The 17112-nt window shown below is 35.2% G+C and overlaps 2 protein-coding genes across 2 annotated transcripts; both read left to right on the top strand.

Moving 5' to 3' along the window:
* The first annotated feature begins 5600 nt into the window (after positions 1 to 5600).
* LOC138873166 (uncharacterized) lies at positions 5601 to 6125 on the top strand. Its single transcript, XM_070151607.1, has one exon. It carries the CDS (start codon positions 5601 to 5603, stop codon positions 6123 to 6125), a length of 525 nt encoding a protein of 174 aa, XP_070007708.1.
* A 5921-nt stretch (positions 6126 to 12046) lies between these two features.
* Positions 12047 to 16753, top strand: LOC104243529 (solanesyl diphosphate synthase 1, chloroplastic-like). Its single transcript, XM_009798728.2, has 6 exons — positions 12047 to 12779; positions 12880 to 12989; positions 14088 to 14215; positions 14301 to 14404; positions 15666 to 15793; positions 15901 to 16753. The coding sequence occupies exons 1-6, from the start codon at positions 12593 to 12595 to the stop codon at positions 16447 to 16449; spliced, it is 1206 nt and encodes a 401-aa protein (XP_009797030.1). The 5' UTR covers positions 12047 to 12592; the 3' UTR covers positions 16450 to 16753.
* The last annotated feature ends 359 nt before the right edge of the window (positions 16754 to 17112 follow it).

Genomic DNA, 17112 nt, shown 5'->3' with positions numbered 1-17112 from the left:
TACCTCCCAAACCACATTTTTGTGTAGCACTATCAAAACTAGCATCAATGTTCAGCTTAAACCATCCTTTTGGTGGTTTTTGCCATGCAATTTTGATGGGAATTTTTGAGGAGTGTATATACTTTTCTCAGTGAGGAGTTTGTATTCAGTTGCCTTTTGAATAATGAAGTCACTATTTATTGGAGTAGTCGTGTTGTTTTGGTTGTTACTGTTCCTATTTAGCCAAATGTACCAAATAGCAAAAGGAAAGAAGAAGTCCCAATTTATAAAATTATTTCTAATTGGGTAATTAAAAGATTTCGCTTGAATAAGCCAGTGGTCACCTTGTATCTTATAGTAATGATGCCACCCAAGATTATCCCAAAAATATTTAGAGGCTTTGCAGTTAAAGAAGGTGTGAGCTATAGATTCTTCCTCATTATTTCTGCATATAGGGCACATTGGGTCAATATTTAAGCCAATTCTTGCTAGATATTGTCTACAGGGTATTCTATTATGGAGACATTGCCACATGAAGAATTTGATTTTATTTGGACAATTTAGGTTCCAAACCCATTTGAAATCTACTAGGTTGTTTTTTGGGGACTCTATTAAGTTGTAGCAAGTTTTGGTCGTAAAGAAACCTTTTGTAGAAAGTGACCATAATGGAATGTCGCATAATGGACCCTTTAGGCGTATTCTCACTCCTGATGCTTTCCTTAGTGTCATTAGGTATATTTAGGGAGATTTTATCAAAGGCCCAGTTTTTCCCATCAAATAAGTCCTTTAATTTTATCGAGTATTCCTTTTTAAGGAGGGGTCCCTCCACTGTTTTCCTAAGACTTTCCAGCAACAAGAATATTGTTTTGCTTTTACGGGAAGTATGCTTATTTTGAACTAAAAAAGGGCGGTTCGATGCACAGGGCCGCATCTAAGGTGTGTGATGTAGACCGATTACCTTAATTCAAGTACTAGTCGCTACTTCCACGGCTTGAAAGTGAGGAGAAGAACTAAAATGTCAAACGCGCAATTGTGCTTTCAAATTCATTCGATAAATAGATCATAGGGTGTTTTTAGTTATGTTTTCTTCCTTAGCATTCTTAAACCTCAACAATATTCTTGTCTTAAAAAACAAAAGCTAATTAAGCTGTTATCTTAGCTTATTGTCTCTCTTTATAGACAACATTTGATATCTGTAGTACAGACAAAATAAGAACAAAGATGAACGAAGCCACGCATTTCTTTTTCATCTATGTCTCCAACACTATTGAGTTCGTTGCATATATTAACTACATGCCAATGTTTGTTGTCCCTGTCAAATTATGAAACCCAAATTAAATCGAATATTTTTCACTTCTAGATAGTTCGCTGCCATTTTTCTATGGGAGATTATCTATTGTCTTTCCTCTTAAAATTTAGAAGAACATTCACGTACACATTCATAAATATCTAAAAATCAGACAAAACTTTAGCCACTTTGATCATGGAGTAAAAAGCAGCCACTTCTCTGTTTGTGGCTCGATGAAAGGAAAAATATTGGCGAAATACCGCTCCCTAAATTTGATTTTGCCACTATAAAATGCAATCCGATGTATAAGGTGTTGGACTTTAAGTCATTGGGCTTTAAAAGAGAAGAAGTGTGAATTGGAAATGGAGGGAAATAAAATGGAGGGAAAATGAAAATTTGAAGAAGTGAACTTTTGTCTTGCACTTTGTCCCTCATTGGTGAGGGACAATCACATTTATGTGCTTATATATAGATTCACTTCTTAAAGCTCTTAAAAGGAGTTGAAGAGAATGAACCCTCGCGCCGTTGTCGTCGCTCGGCTCGGCTTCGGCAAATGATCGATAAGATTATTTTTGGACAAAATTTATTTAATTATTTAATAATTAATTAAATGCCAAATCACTACTGAACGTTCAGAGGATTTGGATTTGGATTTGTCAAATGATCGATCGATAAGATTATTTTTGGACAAAATTTATTTAATTATTTAATAATTAATTAAATGCCAAATCACTGCTGAACGTTCAGAGGGCCTCGCTGGCCGCGGTTCTGCCGCGACCGCGGTAGTATCGCGGCAGTCAGATTCAGAGAGGCTCTCTGGCCGCGGTTCGGCCGCGTATTTTCTGAAAAGGCACCTTTCCAGACACATCTTCTGATATTTGCCTATAAATTCTGAGGCAAGGCTGCATCTTCAAGATACGAAAAACACTCTAGAAGTTCTTTCTTTCTGAATATACTGCATCCTAATTCGCGGTCTCTCTCTCTCAAATTCGTAAGTGTGTTTTTGCTCCGTTCGTTGGTATCCTGCAGTTTGTATTGCCACTGTTGCAGGAAGGTTTATTCCGTTTTATCATGGGAGGATTTAATCCATTACCTTGGCAACGTGTGAGGGGGTTAAAATTCCTTAAGGACGCACAAAAAAGTTGTGGACTCGGAATATTTCTGATTCTTTAATATTTTATATATTTCTTTATTCTTCTAACAGTTTTCTGATTTTTGTTTCAACTCAGTATCGTTCACATAAGGCATTCCAAGCAGCGTTCGAGGAAGGACCGCACCCCATGAATGTGATGCCAAAAGCATATCCTAATGCAAGCATTTGTTGCTGTTTCCACGACTTTCATCAGTTCCGTTTAAGCACATGAACACATAATAAAATGTTATTATTAGAAACTTTATTGGGGAGATTTTGAGAAAATAATGGCTCGTGTGTTTTTTTTAACAGAGCGAGTCTTTTGTTTAACGGATGGAGAGTTTGTTTTTAGTTAATTGAGTTATCTTGTTTTTGTTTGTTATAACAAATGCTTATATCCGAAGTGTATAATTAAAAAAAGTGGTATATTTTAAGTGGTTAACATATCCACGTAATGGGAATACGCACATAAGTTTTTCCAAAGTTTGAGCTAAAAGTATATATCTAATATAAACACTTTATCATGTATTCAAGTGCTCGATGAAATAACCTTTAGTTCGAGTATCTAAATAAAACTTATTGACAAATTTAAGGGGTTGTCAATATATTCCTCCAAAAATAATAGCGATGATGATGGTGATGCATGGCTTGGTACTAGAACCATCTACCATTAGTCAGAATTTTCACCTGATAGGTGATGTGAAAATGGAATGTATGGCCATGAAGTGTTTTTTAGAACCAAAGGAGAGTGATTTTTCTTTTATCTGCTTACAATAAATAAACGAATTAATCTAAATTAATATGTGGACGGATGGAATTGCGGAGAACGATGAAATAACTCTATATAACACTCATACTCTCACACCTGGAGAATTGTTATCTTTACGTTTAGATTGTTAGAACGTGTGGTAATTGCTTGGATACATAGTTGATAGTCCTTCCAAATTCTTGTTGATATTTCTCCCTTGATATGCATGTCTATAACTTCCTAATCATGAAAATTAATTATGCAACGAGTTTTATTTTTCTGGCTGAAAAATAATATGGAAACTATTTTCTAAAATTCTCGCGACTACGCGGTGAAAATGATAAGCTCTAACGATTCAGGTATATAAATTTGTGCAAGGTTACCTTTTGTTAGGTATAAATCCAGTCACGTGGTTTAAGCCTTATTGAATTATGTGACTATAGCTAAAAGCTTAAAGTTGTTAGAAAAAGAACATTTTTATTTATTTAATTATATTTTTAATAAGGCTTCTCACCTACATGTCTGATTCTTTTATGTGCAAGACTGTCCCTTTTTTAATATATTCTAAAAGATATCAAGAAATCCACCAATGAATTCAAATTAATTAAATTAATTGTGAATGTTTTAGACCCTAAGTTGTTGAATAATATTTTCGTCACTTATATTAAAGTTATCCTCCAGGCTCCAGAGAATCCAAGTTAAGTTGGTCACTAAGCAATACTACTAATTAACCTCATCCACCATTAAAAGGGGTACGTAATTTCATTCAGATATATGAGATGATTAAATTTTGTGGTAGTTTCTTTCGGATATAAGAGATCATTAAATTTTAGCCACGTAGAATTAGTTTCTCTTTTTAATATAGTGAGCTCTATAAAGGACTTCATTTAATTATCTGCTTAATTTTTGGTTAATTAGGCCTATGGGCCTAATGGATTGTAGTGGGGATAGATATCAGATAAGAACATTATTATATATGGGGGCACATTATTGAATTGTGTAAAGAGTACTCAATTATTTGAGTGTGTCTACACTTATTGACCGTCTTTCAAAGAGGAAATAATTGATACATAATAACATACAAGAGAAATTCACGTTTTTAATCTATTAATTAGGTGTATATTGTACTTTTGGATTTCGATATTTCTCACATTGCTGATCTCTCAGAGGCAATTTGGCAAATGATTTGGTTATATGCTTTACTAAAATTTTACCATAAACTGTCTTGAGCTTCATGCAAAAAAATTACTGAAGACAATTTTTGGCGCAAGATCTCATGCAGAAAAAAGTAAGTAAAATAAAAGGTTTAGGTTGAATTTTTCTTCAGATATTGAATAAAAATGTTCCATAGAAATATTAAGATATATAAAATGAGGAAAATGGAGCATCTAATTCAAATGTTTAGGGCAAAGAATACTTTAGTTTATAAATACCTTTGACATTCTTTATATAATTGACATGAAACTTTACATTCTCTTATAGCTTTGTGCATGTTTAACCTAGCTTTAGAATTTTACACGTGGAGTTGAATTTTTTTTCTATATATTTTCTTTTTTTTCGTTGTGTTGGCTCCGTTTGATTTTACAAGCGTAAGTTTTTCCGGGCCACCTTATATAGTATACATGATGAGGTCATATATTGTAAGATTAAGAGCTCTACAATAATTGATGTAAGTAAGAAAGAATACATGGACTTCATATTTAACCAACATAAGGAGTATAAAGTGGAGACGAGATTAGATAGATTTGTGATATCCAAATAAAACTTCCATTGTTTGGGAGTAAAGTAAAAGGATTCATATAATCTGCTTTAACAGGTTTGTAACTGATGCTTAATTGATTGATGGAACGAATAAATTATTTATAATCTCAAGACTTAATAGATTGGGGTGTGGAGTAAAAGAGTAGTTTCGAAAATGTTTAAGGTATATATGTATTGAAGGAAGAGACACGTGAGAGGCACATGGGTTGTTAGTTAGTTACAACTAATTTACGGAAGGGTTAGTTAAAGTTAGTTAGCTCACTTTCCTCTTAGTCTTTTAGCTTAGTAATGTAGCAGTAGATCGGAGATGTGTGTGTATATATATATATATATATATATATATATATATATATATATATATAGCTAGGCTTGTAATCGGATTATTCTAGAATGAAAATTTGTTATTTCTCTCTCCCATAGATTGAGAGTTTTCTTCTAGAAACTTCAATTCCACCATTAGAGCTCAAGCTTGAGCTCAACTCTGATCTTCATTATGGTATCAGAGCGGAAGATCTAAACAGCAGCAAGCTAAGGACATCAATTCCAGTTGCTGCAATTTCTCGTTCATCTGGAGATCGAAGGCATTTCTCGTTCGAGCTAGGGTTCAATAGCTTCTGCAATCAATTTGCAATCTTCTTCTGTTTTTTGGAATCTAAGTGAAGAACTAGCCATTCGTTCAATTCTCAACATTCATGGCGATTGACGATCAAACTCCTTCTGGAAGCAGTACAGGAATCACCATTGATCATTATCATCCTTTGTCCTTACAACCATGTGATACACCAGGTAGCTCGTTAATCTCTATTCAACTCAAAGGCACTGAGAATTACGCGCTATGGAGTAGATCAATGAAAATTGGATTACTTGGTAAAAGCAAATTAGATTTTGTGGATGGGGGATGCACAAAAGATAAATTTGATAGATTTCTACATGAATTATGGGGAAAATGCAATACTATAGTGCTATCTTGGATCATGAATGCTGTGAATAGTGAGCTGCTTAGTGGAATTGTGTACAAGTCTAGTGCACACAATGTTTGGACAGATTTGAAAGATAAATATGATAAGGTTGATGAATTTAGAATTTTTTATCTGCATAAAGAAATAGCTACACTGTCTCAAGGGATTTCTTTAGTGTCAGCATACTTTGCTAAATTGACAGGCCTTTGGGAAGAATATGATGCTCTCATGCCCTACCCAGGATGTGATTGTCCATAATTAAAAAATTAAGCTGAGCATTTTGAATACCAGAGAATACTGCAGTTTCTGATGGGCCTAAATGAATCCTATAATCAACCTAGAAGCCATATTTTGATGATGACTCCAGTTCGAAGTGTTAACAAGGCATACTCCATGGTGATATCAAAAGAGAGTCAGAGGTCTTTGGGAAAATTCACACAAGTTGTTGATCTATCTGATGGAGTTGCACTATTTAGCAACAAGGAAAGTGTGAATTCAGGAAACAATTATAGACCTAGGAGGAACAATTTATATTGTAATTTTTGTAATTACAAAGGGCACACCAGGAACAATTGCTACAAGATACATGGTTATCCCTCAGATTTCAAGATGAGGAAGAAGGCTCGTGGATATTAACAAAGACCTATGGCAAACTTGACAGCACATGAGATACAGCAGACACAAGAGAAGCAGTCAGCTAATGCAGTAATACATGAGGAGTAGCAGGCAATGAATCATCCTACAACAACCACAGTGCAAGGACAAGGCATAGTATTCACTCGGGAGCAGTATGATCAGATATTAAAGCTAATCAACAAAGACAACTCTAGTAATCACATGAAGGAATTTGCAGGTATTGTCAATACTTTTGTTGTGAATGACATAGTAGAGAATAAAAATAAAGAAAAGGACACAAATTGGACAGTGGACTCTGGAGCAACCTATCATATGGTTCATAATAAGAAATTACTAAGCAAAGTTAATAGTAATAGCACAATATAGATACAATGGTATACTTGCCAAATGGAAAGTCCTTTGGATATAGCTTGCATAGGTGAATGCAGAATTGGTGAAGAAGAAGTTATTAAAAATGTATTGTATGTACTAGGTTTCAAATACAATTTGTTATCAGTTTCAAAACATACAAATGATCTAAGATGCTTTGTGTCCTTTTATCCTAATTTTTGAATAATGCAGGACCTTCATACTAGGAAGGTGAAGGGGATTGGTAAGGAGCTAGAAGGCCTGTACAATCTGCAGCAAAAGATGGTTAAGGCAAATGCTGCAGATGTGAAAGTAGCAGATGGTCATGGAAAAGAATAGGATCTGGGAATTTGGCATGGGGGACTTGGACATGCTCCTGATAGAGTTGTGAAACAGATTCCAAACTTGAATTTCAAGACAAGTAGTAGTAGAGTAAAGGAATGTACAATCTGTCCTTTAGCTAGACAAGGCAGGTTGCCATTTCCTAAGAGCTTATCAAGTACTGATAAACTTTTTTATTTGATACATGTAGATGTATGGGATCCTTACATGATACCTACTCATGATGGTTTTAGATTCTTCCTTACTATCATTGATGATTGTAGTAGGATGATTTGCATTTACTTGCTTAGACTTAAAAGTGATGTGATTGTATGCTTGAGACAATTCCTTATTCTAATAAAGACACAATTTGATGCTTCGGTCAAGATTTTAAGAAGTGATAATTGCACTGAGTTTTTTAACTCTGAGTGCAGAAGTCTTTTTCAATCCCTTGGTATAGTCCACCAGAGTTCATGTGTACACACCCCATTACAAAATGGGGTGGTTGAACAAAAGCACAGACACATCCTAGAGGTGGCTAAAGCAGTAAGACTTCAAGGCCATCTACCCTTGAAGTTTTGGGGAGAATGTGTTCATGTTGCTGTTTACATAATCAACAGACTTCATTTATCAGTATTGGGAGGAAAATCTTCCTTTGAGGTCCTGTATGGAAGATTACCATATTTGCAACACATGAGGACTATAGACTGCTTATGTTTTGCCAGCAAAATAGGTGGAGGTAATAAGTTTGCAGCCAGATCTACAACAACTGTCTTGATGGGATACTCTTCTACACAGAAGGGAAATAGAATCTATAATATTTTAACTAACCAGTTTTTTATTAGCAGGGATGTTACATTCATGGAGCATATATTTCCTTTTTAGTTACTGAAAGAAGGAAGGCTACAAGTTTACCTAAATTATGTGATGTCACACACTGATTTTCCCAGCAAAGAGATATCACTTGAGGAGAAAACACAAATTGCAGCTACACTAGAAGGAGTGATATTACCTCATGCAACTTCACCTTCAGTAGAATCACAACAACTCTCAGAGGAAGAGAATCATATCCCTCAACAAGTACCATCAGTTGATGCACATGCCAATGATCAAGGTCATCCGGTCCTTCCTTCAATAGATTCTGAGTTTCCTAAAGATAACAACAACAACAACAACAACAACAACGATCCAGTAAAATCTCACTAGTGGGGTTTGGGGAGGGTAGTGTGTATGCAGACCTTACCCCTACCCCGAAGAAGTAGGGAGGCTGTTTCCGAAAGACCCTCGGTTCAAGAAGAAAAAAACACAAAGACACAATATCAGTACCTCCAATAGAAAACATCGGAAAAATAACATCATGAAAATGAAAAAGTAGATGCAAAGGAAAAACGATAGACAGTGTATAGACCAGGCGCTATGAAAAATGAAATAGTAGTAAAATAGTAATAAGACACAACATTACCACTAGATGACTAGAAAAACTACTAAACTAGCCTCATAAAGGGTCTGAGCTTCCTAAAGGCGAAGAACAATTGAGAAAATCAACCAGAACAGTGAAAGAACCCATATGGATGCAGGATTATATAGTGAGAGGGACCTCCACAAGACATTCAGCCAAGGCAGTCTGCAAATATCTTTTGGAAGAGTACCTTAGCCATCAAGCTCTTTCAGCCAGCTACCAGATTTGTCTATCCAAATTCACTGCCACCAAGGAACCTCACAGTTATGAGGAATCAATGAGAGACCCTAGGTGGATAGAAGCAATGGATCAAGAGCTAAATGCACCCAAATGGAACTTGGTCACTAGTGGATCTACCACAAGGCAAGGTACTTATTGGATGCAAATGGGTGTTCAAAATAAAACACAAAGCAACTGATGAGATAGAAAGGTTCAAAGCAAGGCTAATGGCAAAATGATACAACCAGATAGAAGGACTAGACTACCAAGAAAATTTTTTCTCAGTGGTTAAAATAGTAACAGTCAGAGTTGTCCTAGCATTAGCTGCAACACACAACTGGAAATTACATCAAATAGATGTTTACAATGCATTTCTCCAAGGGGATTTAACTAAGGAGGTATACATGTGTTTGCCACAGGGATTTCCTAGCTAGGGGGAGAAAGTATGTAGGCTGCACAAATCCTTGTATGGCTTGAAACAAGTTTCTCGATAGTGGAACTTGAAGTTGACTGAATCACTTATCAGTGAGGTTTCACACAAAGCCACTTTGATTACTCATTGTTTACAAAAAGAAGGGGTACAAGAATGGTGATCATTTTAGTGTACGTAGATGATCTTCTTATTACTGGAATGATCAACAAATGATTTCATAGGCAAAAGACATACTGCAACATAGCTTCAAAAGGACCCTATCAAAGATTGGTAGGGAAACTCATGTATCTCACAATGACAAAGTCGGACATATGTTTTGCAGGACATGTGCTTAGTCAATTTATGGACTATCCTAAAAGATCACACATGGATGCAACAATTAGAGTAGTCAAATACATAAAGGGTGCTCCAGGACAAGGATTGCTAATGAGCTCAAATCAGTCGACCAAGCTAACTGCATTTTATGATGCAGATTGGGCATTTTGTCCAGTCTCTAGAAGATCAGTAACAAGGTATGTGATGAAGCTAGGGGACTCCTTGGCATCATGGAAATCAAAGAAGCAGTGCACAGTATCGCGAATCTCAGTAGAAGCTGAGTACAGAAGTATGGCACCTGGTGTCTCAGAAATCCTATGGCTGACTGGACTTTGCAGAGAATTGGGTGCAGAAGTTGATCTACCAGTCGAGCTGAGTTATGACAGCAAAGCAACAATTCAAATTGCTGCAAATCCCATATTCCATGAGCGCACAAAATATATAGAGATAGACCTACATTTTATTAGAGGAAAACTTCAACAAGGAATCGTGAAGACCAGATATGTGATGCCAAAGGATCAAGACGCAAACTTCTTTACCTAAGCTCAAATCACAACACGTATATATGATGAACAAGCTAGGGATGCTCAACCTGTTCGCACCCATCTAGCTAGAGGGGGAGTATTGAAGGAAGAGACGCGTGAGAGGCACATGAGTTGTTAGTTAGTTATAACTAATTTACGGAAGGGTTAGTTAGAGTTAGTTAGCTCACTTTCCTCTTAGTCTTTTAGATTAGTAATGTAGTAGTAGATCGGAGATGTGTGTGTGTGTATACATACATACATACATACATACATAGGCTTGTAATCAGATTATTCTAGAATGAAAATCTGTTATTTCTCTCTTCCATAGATTAAGAGCTTTCTTTTAGAAATTTCAATTCCGCCATTAGAGCTCAAGCTCGAGCTCAACTCTGATCTTCATTAATATGAACGTAGAGCAGAGAGAATAGACTCAAAATTGAGCTATATTCTGCAACATAATTATTTGGAATTTCTCAATTTCTCTAGAGTTCAATTAGAAATAATGTACGACTTATTTTCAGTGTAATTTGAACAAAAACAAAAGAATTTAACCAAAGTTTTGTAAACATAATATTAGTCGAGGAACTAAAACTGAAACAACAAAAGTGAATAATAAGCGCCGAAATTTTAATCACTTTGAGAAACTAAATATTTTTTATCTCTAATATATTTTTTTGGGAAAGAAAGATAAGAGCATTGGATATCAATTACGTATTTTGTTTTTTCTAAGCCGTCATGAGACCCAAGGTAGGATCTTTTTCTTTCTTTATTAGAGACACAACATTAATATATCAGCTAGGAATAGGATAACTACTTTGTCCGTTCATTTCTCTATAAGATCATTGTTTAGAAAAAGAAAACTAATGACAAAATAACTTTATGATTACGGTTTCACCAAATATTTGAAAAAAAACCATGCGAAAGATTCACAATTTTTATTTTTCAAATTTTGATATGATAGTGGTGCCAATTTATTCCTATCTCAACTTATTCAATTAAATATATGTTACCTCCATTAACACATGCACTAATATTGCTGATATATACTCCCTCCGGTTCACAATAAATGACCAATTTGTTTTTTCATTTTGGTTCAAAATAAGTATCCAGTTATGTAATCAAGAAAGAATTCAATTTGTTTTTACAAAATAATCCCTATATACATATCCCTAAAAAGTTTTATTACTCTTCACATTAAATGTTTAATTAGGGGTAGTTTCATTATACTCCCTCCGGTCCAAAATAAGTGATTTTTTTGGATGTTTTCACACAGATTAAGAAATTCACCTTTTTGCATTAATTAGCAATGGAATTGACTATATTAATCTTTACTATCTCACATAAACACTCCTAACACATATTCCAACACTAGTTACTCCAAGGACAATGTAGGAAAAAAATAATTAATTCATTCTTGAAATCTGGAAAAATCACTTATTTTGGACCCCAAGAAAAAGGCCAAAAAATCACTTATTTTGGACCGGAGGGAGTAGTAGGTATTTTTGTATAGAATTTAATATTTCGTTAATGAGCGTGCTAAAAGCAAATTGATCACTGATTGTAAACCGGAGGGAGTATAGTCTAGACAAATAAAAAGAAATTACTAACAATAATAGTTTTCTACATTTATTGAGATTTGAACGTTAATTTCATATAGTTTATTGTATCTTTCATTAAACACCAGGTTATGCCCATATGTTGAAATCTGGTGAACCGTTAATATAAATATTACTATATCATTTGCCAACTGTTAAATTTTGTCAAATTGTCATACCTGATTTTTTTTTTTATGAGCGAAATAGGGAAAATATTATAATTGATTCTTTTTTATTTGGTACAGATTGTAATTGGTTCATGTCATGAGATCGTTTCTCTGCTCCTTCTGAAAGTTCAAATAAATAAACATTATTTTACTTATTTATTTATTCACTATATCATGTTTTTGTTTTACCATTTTTCTGGGAGATATGGGGGTGTATCACTTGGCAACTGTACAACCTCAAAAATTTCAGAAAAAGAGTTGCACATCATAAGTTAGATTTTTCACAAAGTGGGGATAAGGTCCACTCCTTTTTTTTTTTTTTTTTTTTGGCTCGAAGCTCATCCCCTTGTGTATTGGTTGTAATTGTTTGAGAATTTTCAGAGTTAGAAACAGCGGGCTACTGTCCCTTTCTTCCATTTTCAGTCACTAACCAAATCAAAGACTCCATTTTTATGTGGTTCTTTATTATCCACTCATTAATTTCTGCCTTTTTCAATACACACTTAATTGTTCTTAAACTGTCTTCTACTAGAGTACTTTCAAAACATCTCTGGATATAAAGCTCACTCAAGAGTACAAATTGTTGCTATAAATTCAGTTTTCTGTTGTTGGTTTCATTTAGTATATATTGAAATAAGCAACTTGGGTGCTCAATTCTTGCTTTAAAGGCAAAATCTTGGTAATTTAGTTAAGTGGGTATTTACAAGGATGATGTCTGTGAGTTGCCATAATCTTGAGATTGGGAGAATTCCATTGGAGTTTTTGGCTTGTGGGTGTTCTTCTAATAACAAGGTATTAAGGAATGTAAGTAGAGGATTCACTGCTCGGAAATTGTTCTCCTGCAGACAAGAAATTGGCCGCTGTCGTTCGTTTTCAACTAAGGCTTCACTTAGTGGTACTTACTTGAATCATGATATAATGTTTTTTAGGCCTATAGGTTTGTAAGTGCGCAATCTTGGAATAATTTCAATATTGATTTGTGGTTCTATTTGCAGGGGTGGCGCCAGTGTTGGGTTTGAATAAGTCAGCAAAACCTATTTCACTTGCTAATGTGTTTGAAGTGGTGGCTGATGACCTCCTTACTCTAAACAAGAACTTACAGAATGTGAGTCTCTTTGAATATTCTTTAATCAATCTTTCCTGGTTCAGAACCTTTGCTCATTTGATTTTTGTCGGCTAAATAGTGTAATTGAATATATGTGATTAGATCTTCTTTGGTATTTCTCGAGAATGGCTGTCAAGGTAGCTCCATTTCTATCATAATTTGGAAATAATTAAGGTCATTAATTTTTCTTATTTGGAGGCATGGTCTGTTCATTTGAGCTTATGTTCTGCTGGCATTCCCAAATAACTAATATATAGTTGTACTTATCATAATAACTTCATTGACACGCAGTGGAGCATAGTTTTGTTCCCAAATGAACTGCTCTAGATGTAGGAGAGAGGTGCAGTTTCAGACTATTACATGTTCATGTTACACATGCTCATGGTAGTAAGGATAAAGAACTGGAATCAATAAATATGTTTATTTGACCAAATTTGGGTTATCGGCCTAAGAAGAATTAACCATAAGACGAGTCAGTATCACGCGGCCAAAAGATATCTTAATCTTGAGCTTCTGGAGATCATTTCAAAAAGTCACACCTATTCTTTTAGACAAATTTATTTGGTATTTGGTCATCCCATATTAACTGCTCTAGATGTAGGAGAGATGCAATCTTGAACCAGTACATGGTCATGGTAGTGACAGTGAAGAACTGGAATCAATGAATATGTTTATTTGACCAAACTTAGAAGAATTAACCATAGAAGGAGTAGTAGCGATGCTATCACTTCAAAATGATATCTTGACCTTGAGCTTCTGAAGTTCATTTTAAGAAGACTATTTGATAATTCTGTTTAATATTTAGTCATACTGTGATTCAAAGACTCGATACAATATACGTGCAGCTGGGTGTGAGAGTATCTCAAATGTATATCATGATAAAATTAACACGCGTGTCTAATGGTGACTATTGTGATGTCAACTGTCAAGTAACTGAAGAAATTTCATATCATTGATTGCCACTTTCTACTGTTTGGGTTTGTAAAACTATGTTGTTCAATTTGATCAACACCACACGAGTGTTCAGATGGCATATCAGCAAATTTACCTTTAATCTATCTTTCTTCTATTCTGTATCTAAGTGAAATCATTTTTCAGATTGTTGGTTCAGAGAACCCAGTTTTGATGTCTGCAGCAGAACAGATTTTTGGTGCTGGTGGCAAAAGGGTGAGACCTGCTTTAGTGTTCCTAGTGTCAAGGGCTACAGCAGCAATTTCTGGTTTGAAGTGAGGAGAACTATTTGATTTTCTTTCTTGTAGTAATACTCACAACAACATATCAGCTAATATTTATAAAATGCTTTGCTGTCAGGGAACTCACCATAGAACACAGAAGGTTAGCTGAGATCATTGAAATGATACATACCGCAAGCTTGATACATGATGATGTGTTAGATGAAAGTGACATACGAAGAGGTATGACATTTTAAGCAACTTGTCATTCTCCTCTGCTGTGTCAGCAAATGCACTGTCTTTAATTATTTAAAAACTCAAAATAATTATTACCCTTGCTCCTAGTTTAATACTTTACAGGTAGCTGAATAGGTTATTGTACATACTCGGTGGTTATTGCTTTCTAGGCATCAATGTGGATGCTATTGTTCTTAAAAATGAAATAAGTATCTGTAGAAGAAAATGTCTAAGAAAATATTGTTATCTTTCTTATTCTGTGATGATGCCGTGATGCATGCGCACATTTTATCAAAACAATATTCAATCCTTTAAAGAGTCTCACTTTTGGCAATTTCAGTTGATGAAGAATTTCAGTAAGGTATATCTAAAGAAATAAAGATGTCCTAGAGCCTACTGTGGGCACCGGACAATCTGTACAGATGACATTAACAGAAAAAACAGACATATGCAATTGGCAACACTTTTTTATTGGTTAGAAACCTCTCAGAAAACTTTGTTTGACAGTACGACATGGTTGCATCCCTATGAGATTTGGGCTTATCATTTCTAACTTATCTCTTGTGCGCTTCCTTGGACTAGCTGCTTGTTGTTTCTCGAGTGTTTTAGTAATTATTATTGACGCTGTCCTGATTGATCTGCATGAGGTCTTCCTATCGAACTTGATGTGTTTGACTTACTTCGTGAAAGACAGCCAGAATGCTTTTCATTAGCAATATGGTTGATTAGCTAGAGCTCGTGTGATGAGGTCTTTAATGTTTAATTATTCTTCATACTTTTCATTTTCGGGTTTCTGAGAACTTTGCAGAATTTGTCAGATCTGTATGCTTTATTAAAAAATATATTTGGTCTCCGTACAACTGTTTTTTGAAAATAGTACACTTGACACACAGACACAAAAAAAGTGAAAAATGCCGAGACTGGGCTAGGTATGCACATTCTCAAGATTAAGAAAAGAACAACAAGACTGGACTAGGTCTTCACTTTCCAAGGTTGTAGAGGCAGATAATAGTATATTGTTGTTTCTACCACCAGTTTCCCTCGTGTTTGATTCTTCCTTTTCCCTTATAGTTGAGCTTAGATCAACTGATGATTGATTCTGTTATAGAGATTCCAAATATGAACTCTGTGTGTCATTCAGGTGGTCAATTCTACCGCCAAATCATTTACCCTTGTGCTTCTTCTAACTTGGTTCTATTATTTGCAATTTCTATTATACCTTCTTAGCTTCCTTGAATTGACCTCTTAAAGAAAACTTCCAATACAGGAAAGGACACAGTTCACCAATTATATGGTACTAGAGTGGCGGTACTGGCCGGTGATTTTATGTTTGCACAGTCGTCGTGGTACTTAGCTAACCTTGAAAATCTTGAAGTCATAAAGCTCATCAGTCAGGTATCTAGGATCTTCTTAGTTTGTACGTCTTGCAGAATTGGAAGCTTTAATATCATCATTAGTTCGTCGCACCTAACACCATTTGTGGTTATTGGTTTTTGTGACAGGTTATTAAAGACTTTGCAAGTGGTGAAATAAAGCAGGCCTCTAATCTGTTTGACTGTGATGTTGAACTGGAAGAATATTTGCTCAAGAGTTACTATAAAACAGCCTCCTTGATTGCTGCAAGCACCAAAGGAGCTGCCATTTTCAGTGGTGTTGACCGTGATATTAGCGAACAGATGTTTCAGTATGGGAAGAATCTTGGTTTATCGTTCCAGGTTGTTGATGACATATTGGACTTTACTCAATCAGCAGAGCAATTGGGGAAGCCAGCCGGAAGTGACTTAGCCAAGGGAAACCTTACTGCACCAGTACTTTTTGCATTAGAGAAAGAACCAAAACTTAGGAATATAATTGAATCAGAATTTCGAGATGCTGATTCTCTCGAGGAGGCCATTAATCTAGTCAAGACCACCGGGGGAATTCAGCGAGCACAAGATTTGGCAAAAGAAAAAGCTGATTTAGCACTGCAGAGCCTAAAATGCCTTCCTTCTAGTCCTTTCCGAGCAGCACTTGAGGAAATTGTGAAGTATAATCTGGAGAGAATTGAATAGACGAAAACACAGTATACACCTTGGCTATATCATTCTATAGAAGCGCTTATATCTAACCATATCGGAGAGGCATCGAGTTGAAGACTCTGTCACTATAATTTCAATAGGACAGCCACCAGGATTGAAGTGCTTCTCTGTGCTTGTATACTCATATACAGGTTGTAATTTAGGACATAAAGCTCCTAATATAGCAATACTGAGTCCCAGCATTCTTTAGAGTTTGGCTAATAAACTGTCAAATCCAACTGTTGTTGTATACTAAAGAAATTCCACGTTACAAATAATGTCATGTACAATTTACTCTTGGTTTTCTTGTGGTGATATATATTCATATACTAATTCTATGTTATCCTTCCCTAATGTTCCCAACTCTATAGTCCCTGAACTTAGTTCCACCTGAACAAGGATCATATTTTCCTTTGTTGAACTCAGAAATATAGAAGAGGTGTCATGCTCATCTATAGCAGAAGCCAACTCTTCTGTGCTCTACCCATCTTAGTCTATAATCTGCATATCTGAAAGTAAGATAATTTGTTAGAGAAAAGTTGAGAAGGGCTCCGGGAGAAAGATACTTTAGGCAAAACTTCAACTTTAACCTAGAAAAACTCTTTTTTCAGATTGATATTATATGTTGCAACTTTAAAATCACAAAGGACCTACATT

This window comes from Nicotiana sylvestris, chromosome 7, assembly GCF_000393655.2.
Source record: "Nicotiana sylvestris chromosome 7, ASM39365v2, whole genome shotgun sequence".
In the NCBI taxonomy this organism is placed as follows: Eukaryota; Viridiplantae; Streptophyta; class Magnoliopsida; order Solanales; family Solanaceae; genus Nicotiana; species Nicotiana sylvestris.
Note: the sequence above shows the minus strand (reverse complement) of the source record. Positions and strands in the feature narration are given on the sequence as shown.

Coding starts and splice junctions, on each gene's coding strand:
- LOC138873166 (XM_070151607.1), top strand. CDS start 5,601: ATGGCGATTGACGATCAAACTCCTTCTGGAAGCAGTACAGGAATCACC.
- LOC104243529 (XM_009798728.2), top strand. CDS start 12,593: ATGATGTCTGTGAGTTGCCATAATCTTGAGATTGGGAGAATTCCATTG. Junction 12,780..12,879: donor AACTAAGGCTTCACTTAGTG/GTACTTACTTGA, acceptor TTCTATTTGCAG/GGGTGGCGCCAGTGTTGGGT. Junction 14,405..15,665: donor TGAAAGTGACATACGAAGAG/GTATGACATTTT, acceptor CTTCCAATACAG/GAAAGGACACAGTTCACCAA.